The 19,787-nt window shown below is 37.0% G+C and overlaps 1 protein-coding gene across 1 annotated transcript in view; it reads right to left on the reverse strand.

The window, feature by feature from the left end:
* Positions 1–266: 266 nt before the first annotated feature.
* RASSF9 (Ras association domain family member 9) overlaps positions 267–19,787 on the reverse strand; it is a 30,241-nt gene continuing 10,720 nt past the window's right edge. Inside the window, exon 2 of the mRNA XM_052640532.1 lies at positions 267–1,524. Coding sequence (XP_052496492.1) covers positions 267–1,524 — 1,258 coding nt within the window. The remainder of the gene's footprint in view (positions 1,525–19,787) is intronic.

The following is a 19,787-nucleotide window of genomic DNA, read 5'->3' on the forward strand; positions in this document are numbered from 1 at the left end:
CAGCAAATTATTTCTCTGTTATATACCTACAAGCTATTTTTGCTGCACTCCTAATAAACAGCTCATTGTTTGAACTTGTAATAATTAGATAACACTGGAACTCTTAATTCAAAAATAAACCAACAAACAAAATTCTCTAGTTCTTACTAGCCACTGAATTCCTTAACATTATTTATATTTTCCTCCAGAGTGGAATATTTAAATTTTCCTACTAAATTAAACAAACACAAACAATATTAAAGTAGGTCAGAGTGAAGCCATTTAAACTACGTTGACAACAGCACATCTCCTGCAGTTGTTTCCGAGTCCTGACTGTGGTTAGAGCTGATACCAGTGTCTGAGTCTGTGTCATTTGTATACATGTTAAATATTCTTTGAGTAAAAGGAGAAACCACCCCATTGCTGGTGGGCACCTCAGATTCCTTTCCTCTGTTTTCCTTTAGCTGGCACTCATCTGCATTGCTGATATGAAGGGAATTGAACTCCTTGGCGAGGAGCTCGTATTCCTTCGCTTTCATCTGAAGCAATGAGTCACTGTATTTAATCTCCTTCTGGATGCCACTCAAGTGAGAGTGGATTTTCAAACCAGCTTTCATGCTTTTCTCCAAATCACACTTAACACTCTCTAAATTAGAGCTTTCAAGTTCACTGGCAGCTGCCCCTTCTGCATCTTCATTTATCTCCATGCAAACACTTTTTACTTCTTTTTCTATTTCGGCAGAGAGCTTATCAATGAGCTTTCTGTAGTAGGTCAGTCGTTCCTCCAGCTGTACAATTCCATCACTTTCTCTCAGGTCCTCCAGAATCTGCCTTTCATCATATTCCAAGCCTAGCTTTTGCTCAACTTCACTGAAACCGGGCATCAAATATGCATCCTGGACATAATTTTCTCCATTATTTTCTACCCGATCAAGATGAAATTTAGCTTCACACTTTTCAATTTCCAGATCCAGCTCTTTCATTCTCTTGACTTGTTGATTAATAGTGTGATCCTGGGAAATAATCAGATGAACTAATGTCTCCATACTATCTCGCTCTTGGGAAACTGTGTCCTGCTTAATTTTAGCCAGTTTCCGGAAAGTTTTCCTGACTATTCTTTTTTGTTTATCTGGTGGTAATGTCTTCATGTAATTTGCCGGGCTGAGCTCCCACAGTTTTTCTGTGTTTTGCACTAATTTGGCTTCAGCTGTCCGCCACAAGGGAACTGGAAGAAAAGCATCTGCTTTAACCAAAACAAACTGCATATTAGGCTGCTCGTCTCCCCATGCTTTCCAAAGCTTCAGGATTCTAGTTAGGGGAGGAAGAACCCGTTCAGAGCCTCTCCACTTTTCTATGATGCAGTAATCACTGGGCTTTCCCAGAAGAAATCGTTTCTCTCCAAATGCAGTCTCGTGTTCCTCAAGCAAAGCCTGGATGACGTCGGCAGAGGTGGTGCGTTTGGTTAGCCCACAGATAATCTTCTCTTCTTGGCAAACCCAAACCACAATTTCCTTCTCTTCTGAATCCATTTCTTTAGTTGGAGATCTAAAAGAAAAACAAAGTACATTATACTCCTGTCATCACTGTATAAACTCAGAAAGATGGTTTAATTTTAATACCCTCTCTAAATCTTACCCTTAGCAAGAGATGCATTTTGAGGTGAGAGGACATAATCATCAGACGTTTTATGGTAATAAAGAAAATTTAAGACCATGAAAAATATCTTAGTTTTCTTTTTAACTCTTATTGGGCTCTGGAACAAGCAAATTGTCGTCAAAGATAATGGAGGCTATTTTATCTTTAGAAAGCCAGACACAATATAACTGCAGTTAGAATTACCAGAGTTAAGATAAAAAATCAACGTGGTGATGAATAAGAGGTGGAATAAGACTATTCTGGGACTTCCCAGGGTGGTGCTAGTGGTAAAGAACCTGCTTGCCAATGCAGGAGACATGAGTCGCCGGTTCAATCCCTCGGTCAGGAAGATCGCTTGGAGGAGCACGTGGCAACCTACTCCAGTATTCTCGCCTGGAGAATCCCATGGGCAAGAGGAGCTACAGTTCATAGGGTCACGAAGAGTAGGACACAACTGAAGTGACTTAGCATGCACACCCAAGACTATTTTGCTGGAGACATCGGACTAGGGAATAACCATGGAAATGTAAATAGAATGTTAATAGAGTAAAATAATAGAAAATAGTCCATTATTGAAATTGTGATTATTTCATCCTGCAAATATTTACTGTATGTCAACCATGTGCCAGATATGCCTAAAGATGCTAAAGATATAGCAGTAAGCCAGGGAGACAAGGACATGGACATAAATGTGTAATTAATATATGGTAGTGGTAAATGCTAGGAAGAGAATTAAAGAGGATGAAGTGATAGAGAATGACTTGGAAGAGGAGAGGTCTACTTTATTTAGAGAGCTCAGGAGAGACTTCTCTAAGAAGGTGACATGTGAATTGGAACAAAATCACACAGTTAGTAGTGACAGAGTGAAGATTCAGCCTAAGCAAAAAAGCTGACTGGAGTGTACTTTTAATTGATGCACTGTAAAAACAAGTTTATGAGTTTAATGGCTTAGACATGTGGATTAAATTGGAAGAAAAATCATAAACTACTTCTTAAAGAGGAACTTTATCACATAAATTAGCCTTTGATAGCAGTGGAACCATAATGCCTCATTAGAGCACCCAACTGGTCAAGGAAGGACATTTCCCAATAGCCAGCCATGGAGAAAAGTATGTGGAAATGTATTACCTTCTATGCCTTTTTCTTATTAATCTTGTTCCTGCTTTCATACAGCAATAAAGGATTTTGACTGGCCTGGATGCCTCTCTTAGCTGACAAAACTCTCATAAATATAAAAACCCTACTGCTAACTCCTTAGAGTAATCCTTATGTCCTGTTCCATTTTCTAGATGGGAGACATCAGTTCTGGGTCTGTAGCTAAGGATGACACATGACTTATAAACACTTCAGCTCTACACTGCACCTGTGAAGACTGGAAAACAGGGATCAGGGAGTCTTTATGTACGCTAGAATAATAATGGCAGACAATAAGAATTCCCCAGTTCTTCCATGATCCCTGCTCTAATTGGGATTCTCTTGTTTTGGAAGGAGCAAGGGCTTATATGTTATGGCTTCCACTAGAGACCTGATAGTTTTCAGCTCATTTGGATGATATAACCCTAACAGTCATTATGCACAATCAAGAAAGATTATTATTTCCATATTATATATGAGAAATTGAGTGTCTTTATTAATAGTCTCACAGGCTAACTGGTTCCAAACACTTAAAAAAAAGTTTGCTCTAAATGTCCTTTTAGTTTCTTGAGTCAATTATTCTCTAAATATTTTGAGGAATTTTTATTATCATCATTCAAACTAGGTAATTTTCAAAACTTCTGCCACTTGACTGAGCATGTTTAAAAGTAATGACCATTCTTTATTGAATGTAGGCAGTAAATCTTCCATACCTAGTATAAGCTTCATTATGTTTAATTCTACTTTATAGCAAGCTTAGGATTTTGCAAACTATATTTATTTTATAGTATGGCTCCAATCGAGTTTTTATTCACTCATTCATTTGACAAATATTTGCTGAGCATCTCTTCAGTGGTTGATACCATCATGGAAATGTGGATCACAGAAATATTTGTATGATTTAGAAAACATTTGCTGTTTAGTTACTAAGTCATGTTGGCCTCTTTTACCACCCATGGACTGTAGCCCGCCAGGCACCTATGTCCATGGGATTTCCCAGGCAAGAATACTGGAGTGGGTGGTCATTTTCTTCTCCAGGGGATATTCCTGATCCAGGGATAGACTTGTCTCTTGCGTCTCCTGCATTGGCAGGTGGATTCTTTTACCACTGAGTCCCCTGGAAATCCCAATATATAAGTATACTGCATCTATAATTATGCAGTATTAAAGTGTGTTAGTTGCTCAGTCGTGTCAGACTCTTTGTGACCCCAGAGACTGTAGCCTGCCAGGCTCCTCTGTCCATGAGATTTCCCAGGCAAGAATATTGGAGTGGATTGCCATTTCCTCCTCCAGGGGATCCTGATCCAGGATTGGAACCCAGGTTTCCTGCATTGCAGGTGGATTCTTTACCATCTAAGCCACGTAGAAAGTCCTTATTATTATAAACACAATATATACTACATAATTATTTAGTATATATTATGACCTTTCCCATACGTACACTTTAAAAAATTATATATGTATTTTACACTTTATTAAATTTGATATTATAGAATATATTCAAAGATTCTAATTAAGTATTGTTTTGTTTGGGATCCAGATTTCTGGGAGAAATATCAATAGCCTCAGATATGCAGAGGACACCATCCTTATGGCAGAAAGTGAAGAGGAACTAAAGAGCCTCTTGATGAAGGTGAAAGAGGAGAGTGAAAAAGCTGGCTTAAAGCTCAACATTCAAAAAACTAAGATCATGGCATCCAATCCCATTATTTCTTGGCAAACAGATGGGGAAACAATGAAAACAGTGACAGATTTTATTTTCTTGGGCTCCAAAATCACTGCAGATGGCAACTGGAGCCACAAAATTAAAAGATGCTTGCTCTGTGACCAACTTAGACAGCATATTAAAAAGCAGAGACGTTACTTTGCCAACAAAGGTCCATATAGTCAAAGCTATGATTTTTCCAGTAGTCATATTCTTGGCTGGAGAATCCCATGGACAGAGGAGCCTGGTAGGCTACAGGCCATGGGGTCATAAGAGTCAGAAACGACTTAGCGGCTAAACCCCCGCTACCATGTTTGGATGTGAGAGTTGGACCATAAAGAAGGCTGAGTGCCAAGGAATTGATGCTTTTGAACTGTGGTGTTGGAGAAGACTCTTGAGAGTCCCTTGGACTGTGAGGAGATCAAATCAGTCAATCTTAAAGGAAATCAATCCTGAATATTCATTGGAAGGACTGATGCTGAAGCTGAAGCTCCAATACCTGATGCGAAGAGCATTAGAAAATACCCTGTTGCTGAGAAAGACTGAAGGCTGGAGGAGAAGGGGATGACAGAGGATGAGATCGTTGGATGGCATCACTGACTCAATGGACATGAGTTGGAACAAGCTCCGGGAGATGGTGGAAGACAGGGAGTCCTGGTGTGCTGCAGCCCATGGGGTCGCAAAGAGTCGGACATGACTGAGAGACTGAATAACAACAACACGCTCTGTTTATGTTTTCAAATAGTTTATAATCAGAAAATATGCTTAACAATTATTTATGTATATAAAAGAAAGTAAAAAACACTCATAGTACCACAGTATCCATTTTTATCTGATGCTTTAAATTCTTTTCTGCCTTCTGAAACATTAACAAGATTTATTTGTAAAGATTTTCAAAAAAGGAATAGTAGGAACAATACTTGATAGTTTAAAATATGATTTCATCTTAATTTTCACTAACAACTCATTTTCACTAACTAATTCATTTTGAATTCTGAGAAACTATTTTAACGTATGGAATTTATTCATAAATTTATTTATGAATTTATAATTAGAAAAATTATAAATCTTTCTAATCTTCTGTACTCATCATTGTAATACTGCTATATATATATATATATATATATCTGACTCACATTTCTCACAAGATTCCTTCAAATATCAGAAGGAAGAAGAGTGCTTTGAAAATTGTGGAAAATGTACTGGGTAAATATAGGTTATTAACACTAATGGTAAAATTACTGTTATTACTTAATGATGAGAAGGGTGTGGTATTATTCAGTAACATTACTGAGCTTGCTACAGTAGTTAACCGTATTATTTTCAAAATATTTTCCAATTTATCCCACAATATTTTTTTACCTGTTTTCAGCTAGTCAATATTTTTGCATGTACACTTCCAATATAACACAACTGTTTATCTAATAAAAGATGTTTAAAAGGATCATTAATATAATATTTGGATCACAGATGAGCTGAGAATCTTTTTAATCTTTCTCTGATTTATAACTCTCTAATTTTAACACTGTGCAAATAAAGTTTATTACACTGAAAATAAATCTATACATATATTTTATTTTATCTGACTACTATTAACTATTTCGTTATTCAGTTTTTGCCTTTTAGAGTATCTTCTTCAGACAATTAAGAAAATTTATATGCCAAATGAAACTCTTCAGCAACATGTGTTAGCCTCACAGGTACTTTTCCAGATTTATTCTGAAATAGAGTGAAAATTATAAATGAGGATTTTTGCCTTCACCCTGTATTCAATCATGAACTTAAAAATGTCTCCACTGATAATTAGCTTTAATACCACAAAACACACAGAATTAAGATCAGTTGGCTTGGGATTACACATGCAAATTCATACAACTAAATATTTCTTCAGCAAGTTTCCATTGAGTAACTATGGTGCATAAAGCAGTAGGGCATAAATCAACTATTTAAATCTGGGAATCTTAAATTTTAAATAAGACATTTTAATGTCAAATTGAAGATCTACAACATAAGTATTTACAGAAAAAAGATTAAGTGTGAAGGCAGAGAAAAATAAAGATAAATAGATAATATTTGGCTATCTTTATTAAGTTGTACCAAAAAAAATGAACTTGGGGCCCAGGAGAATAATTTTAAAAATGACATTTCTTCCTAGTATGGTAGACATTGAAGTTTAATTGAAATTTGATGTATAAAATTTATCAGGACAAATATTTCATATTGAGCCCTACTTAAAAAAAATAAGAATCATTAAAATGAGAAATTATTAAGAATAATTAGATTATAAGATATGCTAAAACCCAGTATATGTAAACTAGCAATCCATGGTATTTATAAAAAATATTTAGATCTCTGAATGCATTTTTCCAAAGAATCTACATTATAACTTTTTATTTCCTAGGCCAGCCTGGAAGTATGATACTAACATAATCCAGCTGCCATATATAGGAGTGATTCTAAGCGAAATGCTCTTATTGCTCAACTCTGCAGAATCATATTCCATGCTTGGAAATCAAAAGTTATACTTTTATCAGTCTCAAGCAATTGGTGGAACCTCTGTCTACAGACAGTGATGGAAGTCTCCAACAGGTTGAAGGATACAGACCTGTGAAGCTTTACGGGCATGTTGGACGTATCTCAGTGTTGCCTCATTGCCCAAAGACTGTTCTGTTTCTTTTTATTACCATTGCTTATTATGTAAACTGAACACTCTCCTAAACCAGTGGTTCTTTACCAGCGGTGATTTTGCCTGAAATGTGTGGGGACATTTCAGGTTTTCACATTAGGGTCTGGGGATGCTAGGAGCATGGGAATGATCTAGCCTAAAATGTCAACAGTGGTGCTGTTGAAGAACCGTGTATGCGTGCATGAGTGGGCTCATTGCTTCATCATGTCTGACTCTCTGGGACCCCGTGGACATCCACCAGGCTCCTCTGTCCATGGGATTGCCCAGGCAAGAATATGGAATGGGTTGCCATTTACTCCTCCAGGGGATCTTCCCCACCCAGGGACTGAATCTGCATCTCTTGTGGCTCCTGAATTGCAGGCGGATTCTTTATTGCTGAGTCACAGAGGAAGCCCGTTGAGGAATCCTGATCCATATATACAACAAAATATACTTTCATCACAGCGTTGTCTATTCTGTTTTTTCTTACATCTTGTGGAGAATCTAACAGTATAATATATTAAAACAAAAATAACAAATAAGTGAGACATTTCCAAAATAAGTGATGCAAGTTGGCATTCTACTTAATGGGTTGCTAATGGAACTTTTTCTCCTTTCACCCTCATGGCCAGTCTTTATGATTATTATTATTAATCCTGCCCAACTGGACTTCCCTCAGTTAGTCCCAGAACTGGTCCTAAAGAGTACTGATAGCTGCATTAAGATGCTATAGAAACACAAGTATTCAGAATAGGATTAATTTTAGTTCAGGGGGAAAAACCCAAACTTGCATTCATAGATTTCATTAAGAAATAGTAAATCTTCCTTCTTCATTAAGAAACAGTATTTGAATATCTGACCATTAAATGGGGAATGGACAGTAGGAAGAAAAGATGTGGGGATGAAATGACAGGATAGAAGTGGCCAAGGAGACTAGGGCAGTGCCAGAGGCATGGAGTGGGTTGGAAGTCAGCAGAAAGGGTTTCATTGTATTTCTCCCTTACTCTTTCTTTGCAGGTTTATGCTGCCCTGTGACAGAGTGGACAACCAAAGACCAGAATTAGGAATGAAAGTTTTGAGACACCTTCAGTTTAGGAGAAGTAGTCAAGATAATATCTGCAGTCCTTACAGGACCAAAGGGAAATTCTCAGAGATAACCAGGGGAAATGAGAAAAAAATATAAATCTATCACTTAGTTAAGGCTGTGGACAGTACAGGCATGTATGACATGCCTAGACAAGTTAGAAAGTATCTTTAAAAATACCCTAGCAATAAAACTACACTGAATATAACATTTTCTTGCTTTCATTATTCAAAGGCACCCTGGAATATAATACTGTCTTGAAGTCACATTATTCAAATGAATTGGAATACAATACTGTATTTTTAAAAATCTGATTATTTGTGCTTTTCTGATTGCTGAATACAAAACAAAGGTTGCTATTATTCTAAATTTTATCAGACTTTTGGCCAAACTAAGATATTGTCTTAGTATTTTTTTTACATGCAGTGCAAATTAAGTGAATGCTTTCCAGTCAAACTTCTCATTCTATAAAGTATGAATTATCTCCTTAATATTTCCTAACACATAGTAAAATTAATTCCCTTTGAAATTTTGATTAAACCTCAAATATATTTAAACTCCTCAAAAGACAGACATTTATTTTTCACCGATATCATCATGCAGTTCAAAGCCATAGCAAGGACCACAACCAGAATTAATACAACATATGTTATTCATTTATGTATCCTATAATAAAAATAAGAATACAGAGAAGAAAAATACATGTTGCACTGAGATTCTGATCCAGTACAGAGAACAGATTTCAATGCCTCATAATAGTCAGATTTTTCCATGGAAAACATAGATGCCTGTGGAATTATAAAAATCCTTCTTATGAAGTCTGTTCTCAAAATATCTTGACCAAATAAACTATCACAGGGAACTAGATCCAGTCTATAGAACTCTTCAGTGTATAACCCACTACATGTGACTTTCATATTTAAAACAAGTCAGTAAATAACACTTGGAGACAGACTAACTCAACAATGCAAGATTCAGAACTAATGATTAGGAATGGCAGCTATAATACAGTAACAAAAGAAATTCAAATTCAGGATATTTATCTCAGGCTCAAATCTAAAATAACCTTGTAGAAGTTTACATTGTCTTGAATAAAAGCATATAATTAATTAAAGAATAAAGATAGGTGAAGATAAAGGGCAAGTTTACTAAATCACATTCCATACCAAAGATTATAAACTGGTATTTTAACTTACAAGCACAACTCTATACCAATTATGAAGTTTAAAATACTGAGGGATGCCATAAGTAATTAGTTTGGGTAGTCAAGGTTTAAATTACATGACACATCTCTTTTCAAACTAAAAGGTCAAGCTTCCAAATTTAATAGCATCTTTTCCCAATAATCAAAATTATCACAATCCAAATACTGGTTTGGCCATAACATCTTACAGAAAAACTCAAATGAACATTTTATCCAATTCACTACAATGAGTTTAGCTAATTAATTAGTTAACATCACTACTATTATGTAAGAGAAAAATTTATATTTTGTGTACTATAATTGGGTGGCTTTGTAGTAAGAGAAAAAGAATGACCCAAACAGAAATTTCAAGACAGACTGGTAAAGATAAAAGTTTAAATATAGGATTGAAAAAAAGTTCTATGTAAATCAATTGAATCTATCCTGATAACTAATAAGTTAGTTATTCCCCAAATAAATTGTCCATTTTGAATTATAGCATATATATTTTTATAACTTGATTCAACATTCATTTCTTAACACATTACTGACCAGAGGCATTAGTTTCTGCAAAAAATCCCCTGGTCAATAATGTGTTAACAGAACTATGATTTTACTAAATGTGAATAAATGATGAGGGTAAAATTCTATAGAAGATAAGATGATCTTTAAGTTCAGAAATGCATTATATAGCTAGGGAAGGAGAAAAGATATGCTTAGAGAGAAAGAGATTTTAAAAATTCGAGACCATCTTAAATATTATTGGAAATCATGAGATATTAACACATTCTGTATAAAAATGCTACAAAATTTTTTAAAAAGCAATAATAATCAAAGTTAGGTGGTATGTAATAAACCATAAGAAGACATAGAAGTTGACCCCAATATCTTCAAGACATTCTCAATTCCCATAACCCTTTAAAGTCAAATTAGGTATAAGAACCTCATGAGATTTCATTTGGGACAGGATCTTGGATCCTGGATCTAAGATCCTTGGATCTTATCTGTGAGGAGGACTCTTTCAGTTTATTACTTAACATGATGATGTTTAGGCTGGGTAGTTAAGGAATAGATACTTAGAAAATAAGTCAGGTGACTGGGGAAAAGAACAGTGGGGTGTGTGTAAAAGGAAACATTAGATAACAATAGCTCACATTTATCGCATGCTTAATATGTGCCAGGCATTGTTTTAAGTGCTTTATATATATCAACTAATATAATTCTCATCACAACGCTATCAGCTATGTCCTGTAATCAAATTCATTATAAAGATTAAAAATCTGAAGCACAAGAAATTAAGAATTTGTTCAATACCACCCTCAGTTAGTATGTGGGAGAAAATACAGATCATGTAGAAATAAGGAAAATAAGAAGAATTTGGATTAAACAAGGTAGAATTGAATCTATATTGATGAACTCCCTATTGCCTACTACAATAATCAACATTAAGTTTTCTCTCTGGAAAAAGATACTAAATCTGAGTCAGATATAGTCATCTACTGAAGAGGGAAAAGAAACCCCAACTTTTGTGATATTATGATAAAAGTATTTTATATATTTACTTACTACCTGCTTCTATACATTGTCAATACATACAGGATCATTTATTAATGTGATATTTAATGACTGACTTTCTTGGAAGTCTGGAGGTTTGTCAGTACACAGACTCTTAATTCTTTCACCTGTTTTAAGCAGCAACTATAAAATTATTTTATAGTTCCTCTAGTAGACCTCTGGGTAAAATGCTGAATTGCGCATTCAATTCAGACTTTTTTAAAAGTACTTTATTCATCCCAGCAACTAGAGAGAATTAATATTTTTTCTATACATATGCTACATTTTTAGTAAGTTCTAAAGCATGACATGGCCCCTAGTTATTTAAAAGCTATATTGAGAACTTCCCTGTGATCCAGCGGTTAAGAATCCACCTGCCAATGCAGGGTACACAGGTTCAATCCCTGGTCTGGGAAGAGTCCACATTCCACAGGGCAACTAAGGCTGTGAGCTACAACTGCTGAGCCGGTGCGCTAGAGCTCACACTCCACAACAAGAGAAGCCACCACGATGAGAAGCCCACTCGCCACAACTAGAGAGTCTGTGCACAGCAATGAAGACCCAGCATGATCAAAATTAAACACATTTTTAAAGCTATATTGACTTTCAAAATCTATTTTGTTTGGGCTATTTTCTGTACTTAAACATTGATCACCTTAATGCACCATGAAGGCATGTGAAGTAAAGCAAATATACTATTGATGGGATTCAATACATGATACTTCAAAATATGGTACCTTGAGTATTTTAAGCGGAAGGAGTTCTAGAAAATGGGAGAAATGGGGAGTTCACGTGGACATTCCATCCAAGCCTCTCCCCTAAAAGTGATCCTAGCACCCTCAGGTGAGAGATGCCCTTCCTATATCTGAAGGAAAGGAGCACTCTTATCTCTGAATACAAAGTGAAGAGAAGAATCCAAACAGACTCCATTAAATTTCTCCCAGTTTACTATACTTTCTTTGTATTCTTTGACCTACCTACCACACTTCTCCATGACTGTGCATTCTTCATTAAACCTAGCATAAAACAATTGGGATTTAACCATTTCTTTAGATCTTCATTTGCTTAAGAAGGCTCCTGTGTTGTGTAAAACTTACAATAAATCAATTTGAATGCTTTTCTCTTGTCAGTCTGTTTTTGGTCATTTAATTTTCAGAACCAGGCATGGAACTTAACAGGGTCAAGGAAAACTTTGTATTCCCCTACATTACCCATAAAATTTAAAAAAACAAAAAACAAAAAACTACTAAGTGACAGTTTTGACTCTGTAATGTTTACACACTTCAGTTCAGTCGCTCAGTCATGTCCGACTCTTTGCGACCCCATGAATCGAAGCACGCCAGGCCTCCCTGTCCATCACCAACTCCCAGAGTTCACTCAAACTCATGTCCATCGAGTCGGTGATGCCATCCAGCCATCTCATCCTCTGTCGTCCCCTTTTCCTCCTGCCCCCAATCCTCCCAGCATCAGAGTCTTTTCCAATGAGTCAGCTCTTCGCATCAGGTGGCCAAAGTACTGGAGTTTCAGCTTCAACATCAGTCCTTCCAATGAACAACCAGGACTGATCTCCTTTAGAATGGACTGGTTGGATCTCCTTGCAGTCCAAGGGGCTCCTAAGAATTTTCTCCAGCACCACAGTTCAAACGCATCAATTCTTCAGGGCTCAGCCTTCTTCACAGTCCAACTCTCACATCCATACATGACCACTGGAAAAACCATAGCCTTGACTAGTTGGACCTTTGTTGGCAAAGTAATGTCTCTGCTTTTGAATATGCTATCTAGGTTGGTCATAACTTTCCTTCCAAGGAGTAAGCATCTTTTAATGTCATGCCTGCAGTCACCATCTGCAGTGATTTTGGAGACCACAAAAATAAGGGAATGGTTTACACACTTCAGTTCAGTTCAGTTCAGTTCAGTCACTCAGTCGTGTCTGACTCTTTGCGACACACTTAGACACACACAAAACAAAGGCTGAACAAAACTAAAATTAATGAAGCAGACAAATGGTGAGGAATCTCTGCGTCCACAAGCTAAAATAACTCTGGTTATTTTACCCAGAGAATAACGCATGCCCTCTGAAGTAACATTTTTGAGATGATAGTACTGCAGTCTCAGGAAGAGATAATCACGGATCGATTGTGTCAGTCACAAATAATACAAGTCCTTGCTTAGGCTGCTATGCAAATTTGGATTACTGTTTTGATAGATAAAGCATGAAAATAGTGCTATCAAATAGTTTTCATTAAGCACAAACTATTTATTTTATTCACATTTTATTCAAATAGTTTTAAAACTAGAGTCCTTCAGAAAATTAATCATTCTATGAAAAATAAGGGCAGCAAAATATTAAAACTATCTTGGAAATTAAAATTTTATGCATACATATACACAGAAAAAATCACTAGTTCTATGCATTACTAATATCAGTTTTAATTTTCTAGGGTGTAATAATATAAGCCAGTCATATAGGCTAAGAAAAACTCTAAACATTCCATCACTGCAGGGTCCTATAAATACTATATATAATTTCCATAAACAGAGAAAAGGGAAGTGGATGTGTAAAGAATGTGTATTGGAGATTACTGGGGGTTAAGTAAACTAAGCTTATAGTTCAGATTCCGGAAGTTGATTATACTCAAAATGTAAATATTAACATGTAGTGTTTACCAGATGAAATGCTGAGAAAATATCTAATCTTATTGGAAATTCTAGGGCTTACTTCCAAGTGTTACTTGTGCTTCGCAAATACCTAAAGTTTCCTTATTGATTTGTACTTTGTAAAGAAATATTTCATAACAACAGAGCATATTCATTAAAGGAAAGTTACCCAGCCTGAATATTTAGTTTAACAATAGCTGTAGTTATGTCAACTACTAAAATTTGTTTTCCTTTTGGCAGCTAAGCCCATAATTGGTTTTGCCTTCTTAGTGGAAGCTGTTTTCTAATGATGGTGATTTTCAGCTTGTATTTGCCTGCAGCCACCTACTCATCCCCTCTCTAAATGTGTTCTGAAATATGCTGGCAGATTTGAATGGCACTAGAAATGTGTAAGAATTTGAATTTCTAGTAGGATAGCTGAAAACATAAGAGGAGCCTCTTTACTCCTGATTTCTACATTCTGAACATAGTATATAATAAACAGTAATAAACTGTGACTTCCAACTGGAAGTTTTATCTAAAATAATCATCTCTTCACATTAGTCACAGATCAATTACCTAAAGAGCAACAAGTAAATTACTTATAAAAATAAGAATATACCAGGGCCTTATGCCATTTTTGTAAAGAGCTACTTGAAAATGTTACCGATAAAAGAAAAACATTGGTCATCTATATGAAAAGTATCTTACATCCATTTACCTTCTCAAAGTTTTTAACTCTTTAATAACCTCTGAATGTCACTGTCTCCACATCCTCTAGGACTTTGCTTCATTTATCCCTTCTTTTATAATGTTTTAAAATAACTTCATTTTTATTTATTTATTTGGCGGAGTGGGATCTCAGCTGCAGCACATGGGATCTTCATTGCATCATGTGGGATCTTTTGTTGCGATGCACAGAATTCTCTAATTGTGGAGCTCAGGCTAAGTAGCTGCAGTGCAGGGGCTCAGCTACTCAGGGGCATGTGCAATCTTAGTTCACCAACCAGGGGTCAAACCCCTGTTCCCTGAATTGCAGGGTGGATTCTTAACCACTGAACCACCAGGGAAGTCCCAGTTTATCCCTTCTTGCTTCCCTGGTAGCTTGGACAGAAAAGCGTCTGCCTATAATGTGGGAGACTGGTTTCGATCCCTGGGTCGGGAAGATCCTCTGGAGAAGGAAATGGCAACCCACTCCAGTATTCACACCTGGAAAATCCCATGGACTGAGAAGCCTGGTGGGCTAAAGTCCATGGGGTTGCAAAGAGTTGGACACAACTGAGCGACTTCTCTTCACTCTTCAAACTCTTTTATATCTTCTATCTTTACTTCTGGTCCTTCCTACAACCAGGTCACACAATTTGACCACATACACACCTCAACTATCTTTCCTTCACAAACTCAAATAATAACCCACAGTCACTTTCTCCAATTCACCTCTTTCCAAAACAACCACTTTAAAGTGACTTCCACCACCACACACCCACAGTAGACACATTTTTTCCTAGCTGTATTAAAGATGTAATCTCTAAATCCAATTGCTATTTTTGGAACTGATCTGACTTGACCTCTTTATAAGATTTTTGTTGTGACCTTTTCTTCTCATTATTGCAGTAGTCTGTTCCCTTGACTTCATAACTTTACTCTCTCTTCCTTTCCCTTTCTACTTTTCAGTTCCGACGTGGCCCTTGCTTCTGCATATTCAATAAATGTAGATGTCATGCAGGGGTGGCCACTAATTCTTTGCAGCTTTTTCCATTGAAACATGGAATCTATTTCTTTTTCCTTGAATAGACCTTAGGACTAAGTATGGCCAATAGAATGAGATGAAAACCACATGTGCAAGTTCTAGAGTCCAGGCTTCAAGAAATCTTGCAACTTTTCCTTCTTCCTCCTGGAATGCTGTTCTGAGACCACTGTTTAATGAAAAAACTTGAGATGAAAGACCACATGGAGAGACAGGGAGATCCAGCCATCTCAGCTGACCAGCTGACCCACTGGACCCTAAGACTTGACAAACTCACAGTGGCTCATGATAGAGCTCAAGTAAAAACCAGAATAATGATCCCAGTTTACCTAGAAAATCAAAGCAAATAATGCATTGCTAGAACTTATCTGGTAGTCCAATGGCTAAAACTCCATTCTCCCAATGCAAGATGCCCAGGTTTGATCCTTGGTTGGGAAACTAGACCCCATATGCTGCAACTAAGACCCCATGTGGCCAAAAAAAAAAAAAAAAAAGTTGTTTCAACCACTAATTTTTATGATGCTTTTATTATCAGTAAATGATAACTGATACGATAGGTATCTTCCAGGTTTTTAATGACTCATTTCTTGTCTCACTATATACACAGGACTGGAAAAGGTCAGTTTTCATTCCAATCCCAAAGAAAGGCAATGCCAAAGATGCTCAAACTACCACACAATTGCACTTGTCTCACACACTAGTAAAGTAATGCTCAAAATTCTCCAAGCCAGGCTTCAGCAATATGTGAACTGTGAACTTCCAAATATTCAAGCTGGTTTTAGAAAAGGCAGAGGAACCAGAGATCAAATTGAAACATCCGCTGGAACATCAAAAAAGCAAGAGAATTCCAGAAAAACAACTATTTCTGCTTTATTGACTTTGCCAAAGCTTTTGACTTTGTGGATCACAAGAAACTGTGGAAAATTCTGAAACAGATGGGAATACCAGACCACCTGATCTGCCTCTTGAGAAACCTGTATGCAGGTCAGGAAGCAACAGTTAGAACTGGACATGGAACAACAGACTGATTCCAAATAGGAAAAAGAGTATGTTAAGGCTGTATATTGTCACCCTGCTTATTTAACTTATATGTAGAGTACATCATAAGAAACGCTGGGCTGGAGGAAGCACAAGCTGGAATCAAGATTGCCGGGAGAAATATCAATAACCTCAGATATGCAGATGATACCACCCTTATGGCAGAAATAGAAGAAGAACTAAAGAGCCTCTTGATGAAAGTGAAGAGGAAAGTGAAAGAGTTGGCTTAAAGCTCAACATTCAGAAAACTAAGTTCATGGCATCCATTCCCATCACTTTGGGGAAACAATGGAAACAGTGGCTGAATTTATTTTGGGGGGCTCCAAAATCACTGCAGATGGTGATTGCAGCCACGAAATTAAAAGATGCTTACTCCTTGGAAAGAAAGTTATGACCAACCCAGAGAGCATATTAAAAGCAGAGACATCACTTTGTCAACAAAGGTCCATCTAGTCAAGGCTATGGTTTTTCCAGTGGTCATGTATGGATGTGAGAGTCGGACTATAAAGAAAGCTGGGTGTCAAAGAATTGATGCTTTTGAACTGTGGTGTTGGAGACGACTCTTGAGAGTCCCCTGGACTGCAAGGAGATCCGACCAGTCTATCCTAAAGGAGATCAGTCCTGGGTGTTCATTGGAAGGACTGATGTTGAAGCTGAAACTCCAATACTTTGGCCACCTGATGCGAAGAACTGACTCATTTGAAAAGACCCTGATGCTGGGAAAGATTGAAGGTAGGAGGAGAAGGGGACAACAGAGGATGAGATGGCTGGATGTCATCACCAACTCAATGGACATGGGTTTGTGTGGACTCCAGGAGTTGCTGATGGACTGGGAGGCCTGGTGTGCTGCGGTTCATGGTGTCGCAGAATCAGACATGGCTGAGTGACTGAACTGAGCCGAACTGATATATATCTTTTGGGTGACTGTAATGTCAGCCACAACTTTATCAACCAACTGTATGATGATAGTTCCAAAATCTATTATTTTTCCCTTTGAGCTCTAGACCGATATTCCCAACTTTGTATTTACATGTTTACTTGATCTTTATTTATATTATAGCCACCTTAAACATGGCCCATCAAAATGAATTCATCACTTCTTCCTCCCACATCTCAAACTCTTCCATCTCTTGATTTCCCATCCTATCAAATGGGAATCACTAGCACCCTGCCATTTCACTCAAGTTTGCAAATTGGGAGTCCTCCTAGATTTTTTCTCTATCTCGTCCCCCTTTAACACAGTCACCATGTCTACCTGTCTAAATGTCCTTTTATTTACTTATTTTTCTGGAGCATGAGTGGTGGAAGGGTTTTGAGGGAGAAATAAAGGAATTTTTCAGTCAACTGGGACCTGCTGATTATAACTATCCACTCCATGTAAATAAAAATTGGTTTATGTACAGTCACACCCACTTAATTCTGAATTGTCTATTTCACACCACATGAACAGAGTTGAGTGGTTGAGACAGTATGGTAGGAATAACCTAAACATTTATTATACGACCTTTTACACAAAAAGTTTGCCAACTCCTGACCTAGATGATTTACTTGCATCAAAAATCTAGATTTTGTTTATTTAATTACTAAAATATTATTTGAACTCTGATATCTATACAATAGTTCTGTGTATTGTTCTTTCAGTTCAGTTCAGCTCAGTCACTCAGTCGTGTCCGACTCTTTGAGACCCTGTGAATCGCAGCACGCCAGGCCTCCTTGTCCACCACCAACTCCTGGAGTTCGAACTACTCAAACTCACGTCCATCGAGTCGGTGATGCCATCCAGCCATCTCATCCTCGGTTGTCCCCTTTTCCTCCTATCCCCAATCCCTCCCAGCATCAGAGTCTTTTCCAATGAGTCAACTCTTCGCATGAGGTGGCCAAAGTACTGGAGCTTCAGCTTTAGCATCATTCCTTCCAAAGAAATCCCAGGGCTGATCTCCTTCAGAATGGACTGGTTGGATCTCCTTGCAGTCCAAGGGACTCTCAAGAGTCTGCTCCAACACCACAGTTCAAAAGCATCAGTTCTTCATTGCTCAGCTTTCTTCACAGTCCAACTCTCACATCCATACATGACCACAGGAAAAACCATAGCCTTGACTAGATGGACCTTTGTTGGCAATGTAATGTCTTTGCTTTTCAATATGCTACCTAGGATGGTCATAACTTTTCTTTCAAGGATTAAGTGTCTTTTAGGGGATAAGAAAGTAAAAATATTGTGAGGGAGGTTCAAGAGGGAGTGGATATATGTATATTTATAGCTGATTCATGTTGTTGTAGAGCAATTATCCTCCAATTAAAAGAAAGTAAAAATAATCTGGTCTTTATACAGTAGAATGCATAATCTCATGGAAGTCATGACCATGTTTGGAAGTAATTTCAAACAAAGGCAATGAGTGAAGGCTCACTAAGATGATGGCAGTGAAATGCTGTATGAAGAATGAATGGGTTTAACATAGGATTAGTCAGCTTGAAGCTCTTGGCTGGGAAACTAGTGTGTTTTGCCTTTAAAGTCCCATTCCAGGTGCAGTATGTTCCATATTAATCAGTCCCATATGGATGTCAGGCGGGATGGGAGTAGGCTGGATGAAAGGCTGCTTTCAAAGTGCAGTGTGTCCAAACACCAGGTGTTTGGAGGTGGAATATTTGGTAACATTCAAAGGACACCTTGAATTTTTTTACTCTTCACCCTCATGTTCTTCTCTCCCTCAAATTACTCTTGCCGTTTTTTTCTTTTCTTTATGATGATACAACTATATTCCTATTTACTCAGAGCCCAAATTGTAGTTCTCATTGATTGGGTTTTTTTTTCCCATCCTGATACTTTCTATCATGCCCTTCCACTCAGTTTTGAATTCTTATAAGCTCTGTCTCTATAGTGATTCCTATAACTGTAATCTTTACCTGAAATTTCTTGTTCATTTATTGTTTGCTTACTGTCTGCCTGTCCACCACGGCACTATAACCTCAATAAGAATAGAGAGATTGACTGTCTGACTTTTTTATCTGCAACACATAGAAAAGCATGTGGCACACATCTTAAGGTAAATAAATGTTTTTGTTGAAAATATAGATTTTATTATGATGTTTTAAAATACCTGCCTGTATTTTAATTATTTAAATTATGTCTGTGTGTCTACCGAGCAACAATTTCCTTAAAGTAAGGTCCATGTTTGATTCACATTTAATCTTAATAATGCCCCCAAAGAAAGAGATTCATTTGATATTTTTGAATTTTTAAAAATCATCAAATAACCATTATCTTGAGTCCAAACAAGGGAAATATATACAAGTAGATGCCAAATCTGATAGAGTGGGAGAGTGAGAATGTTTTATTTTCAGATGCTAAGGTAGATAATAAAGCAATACTATTATATGCTGAGACTACATAAGGCATTGCATAGCAAAAGCTGCCATTTTACTTAATTC

This window comes from Budorcas taxicolor, chromosome 5 (assembly GCF_023091745.1).
Source record: "Budorcas taxicolor isolate Tak-1 chromosome 5, Takin1.1, whole genome shotgun sequence".
NCBI classification, from domain to species: domain Eukaryota; kingdom Metazoa; phylum Chordata; class Mammalia; order Artiodactyla; family Bovidae; genus Budorcas; species Budorcas taxicolor.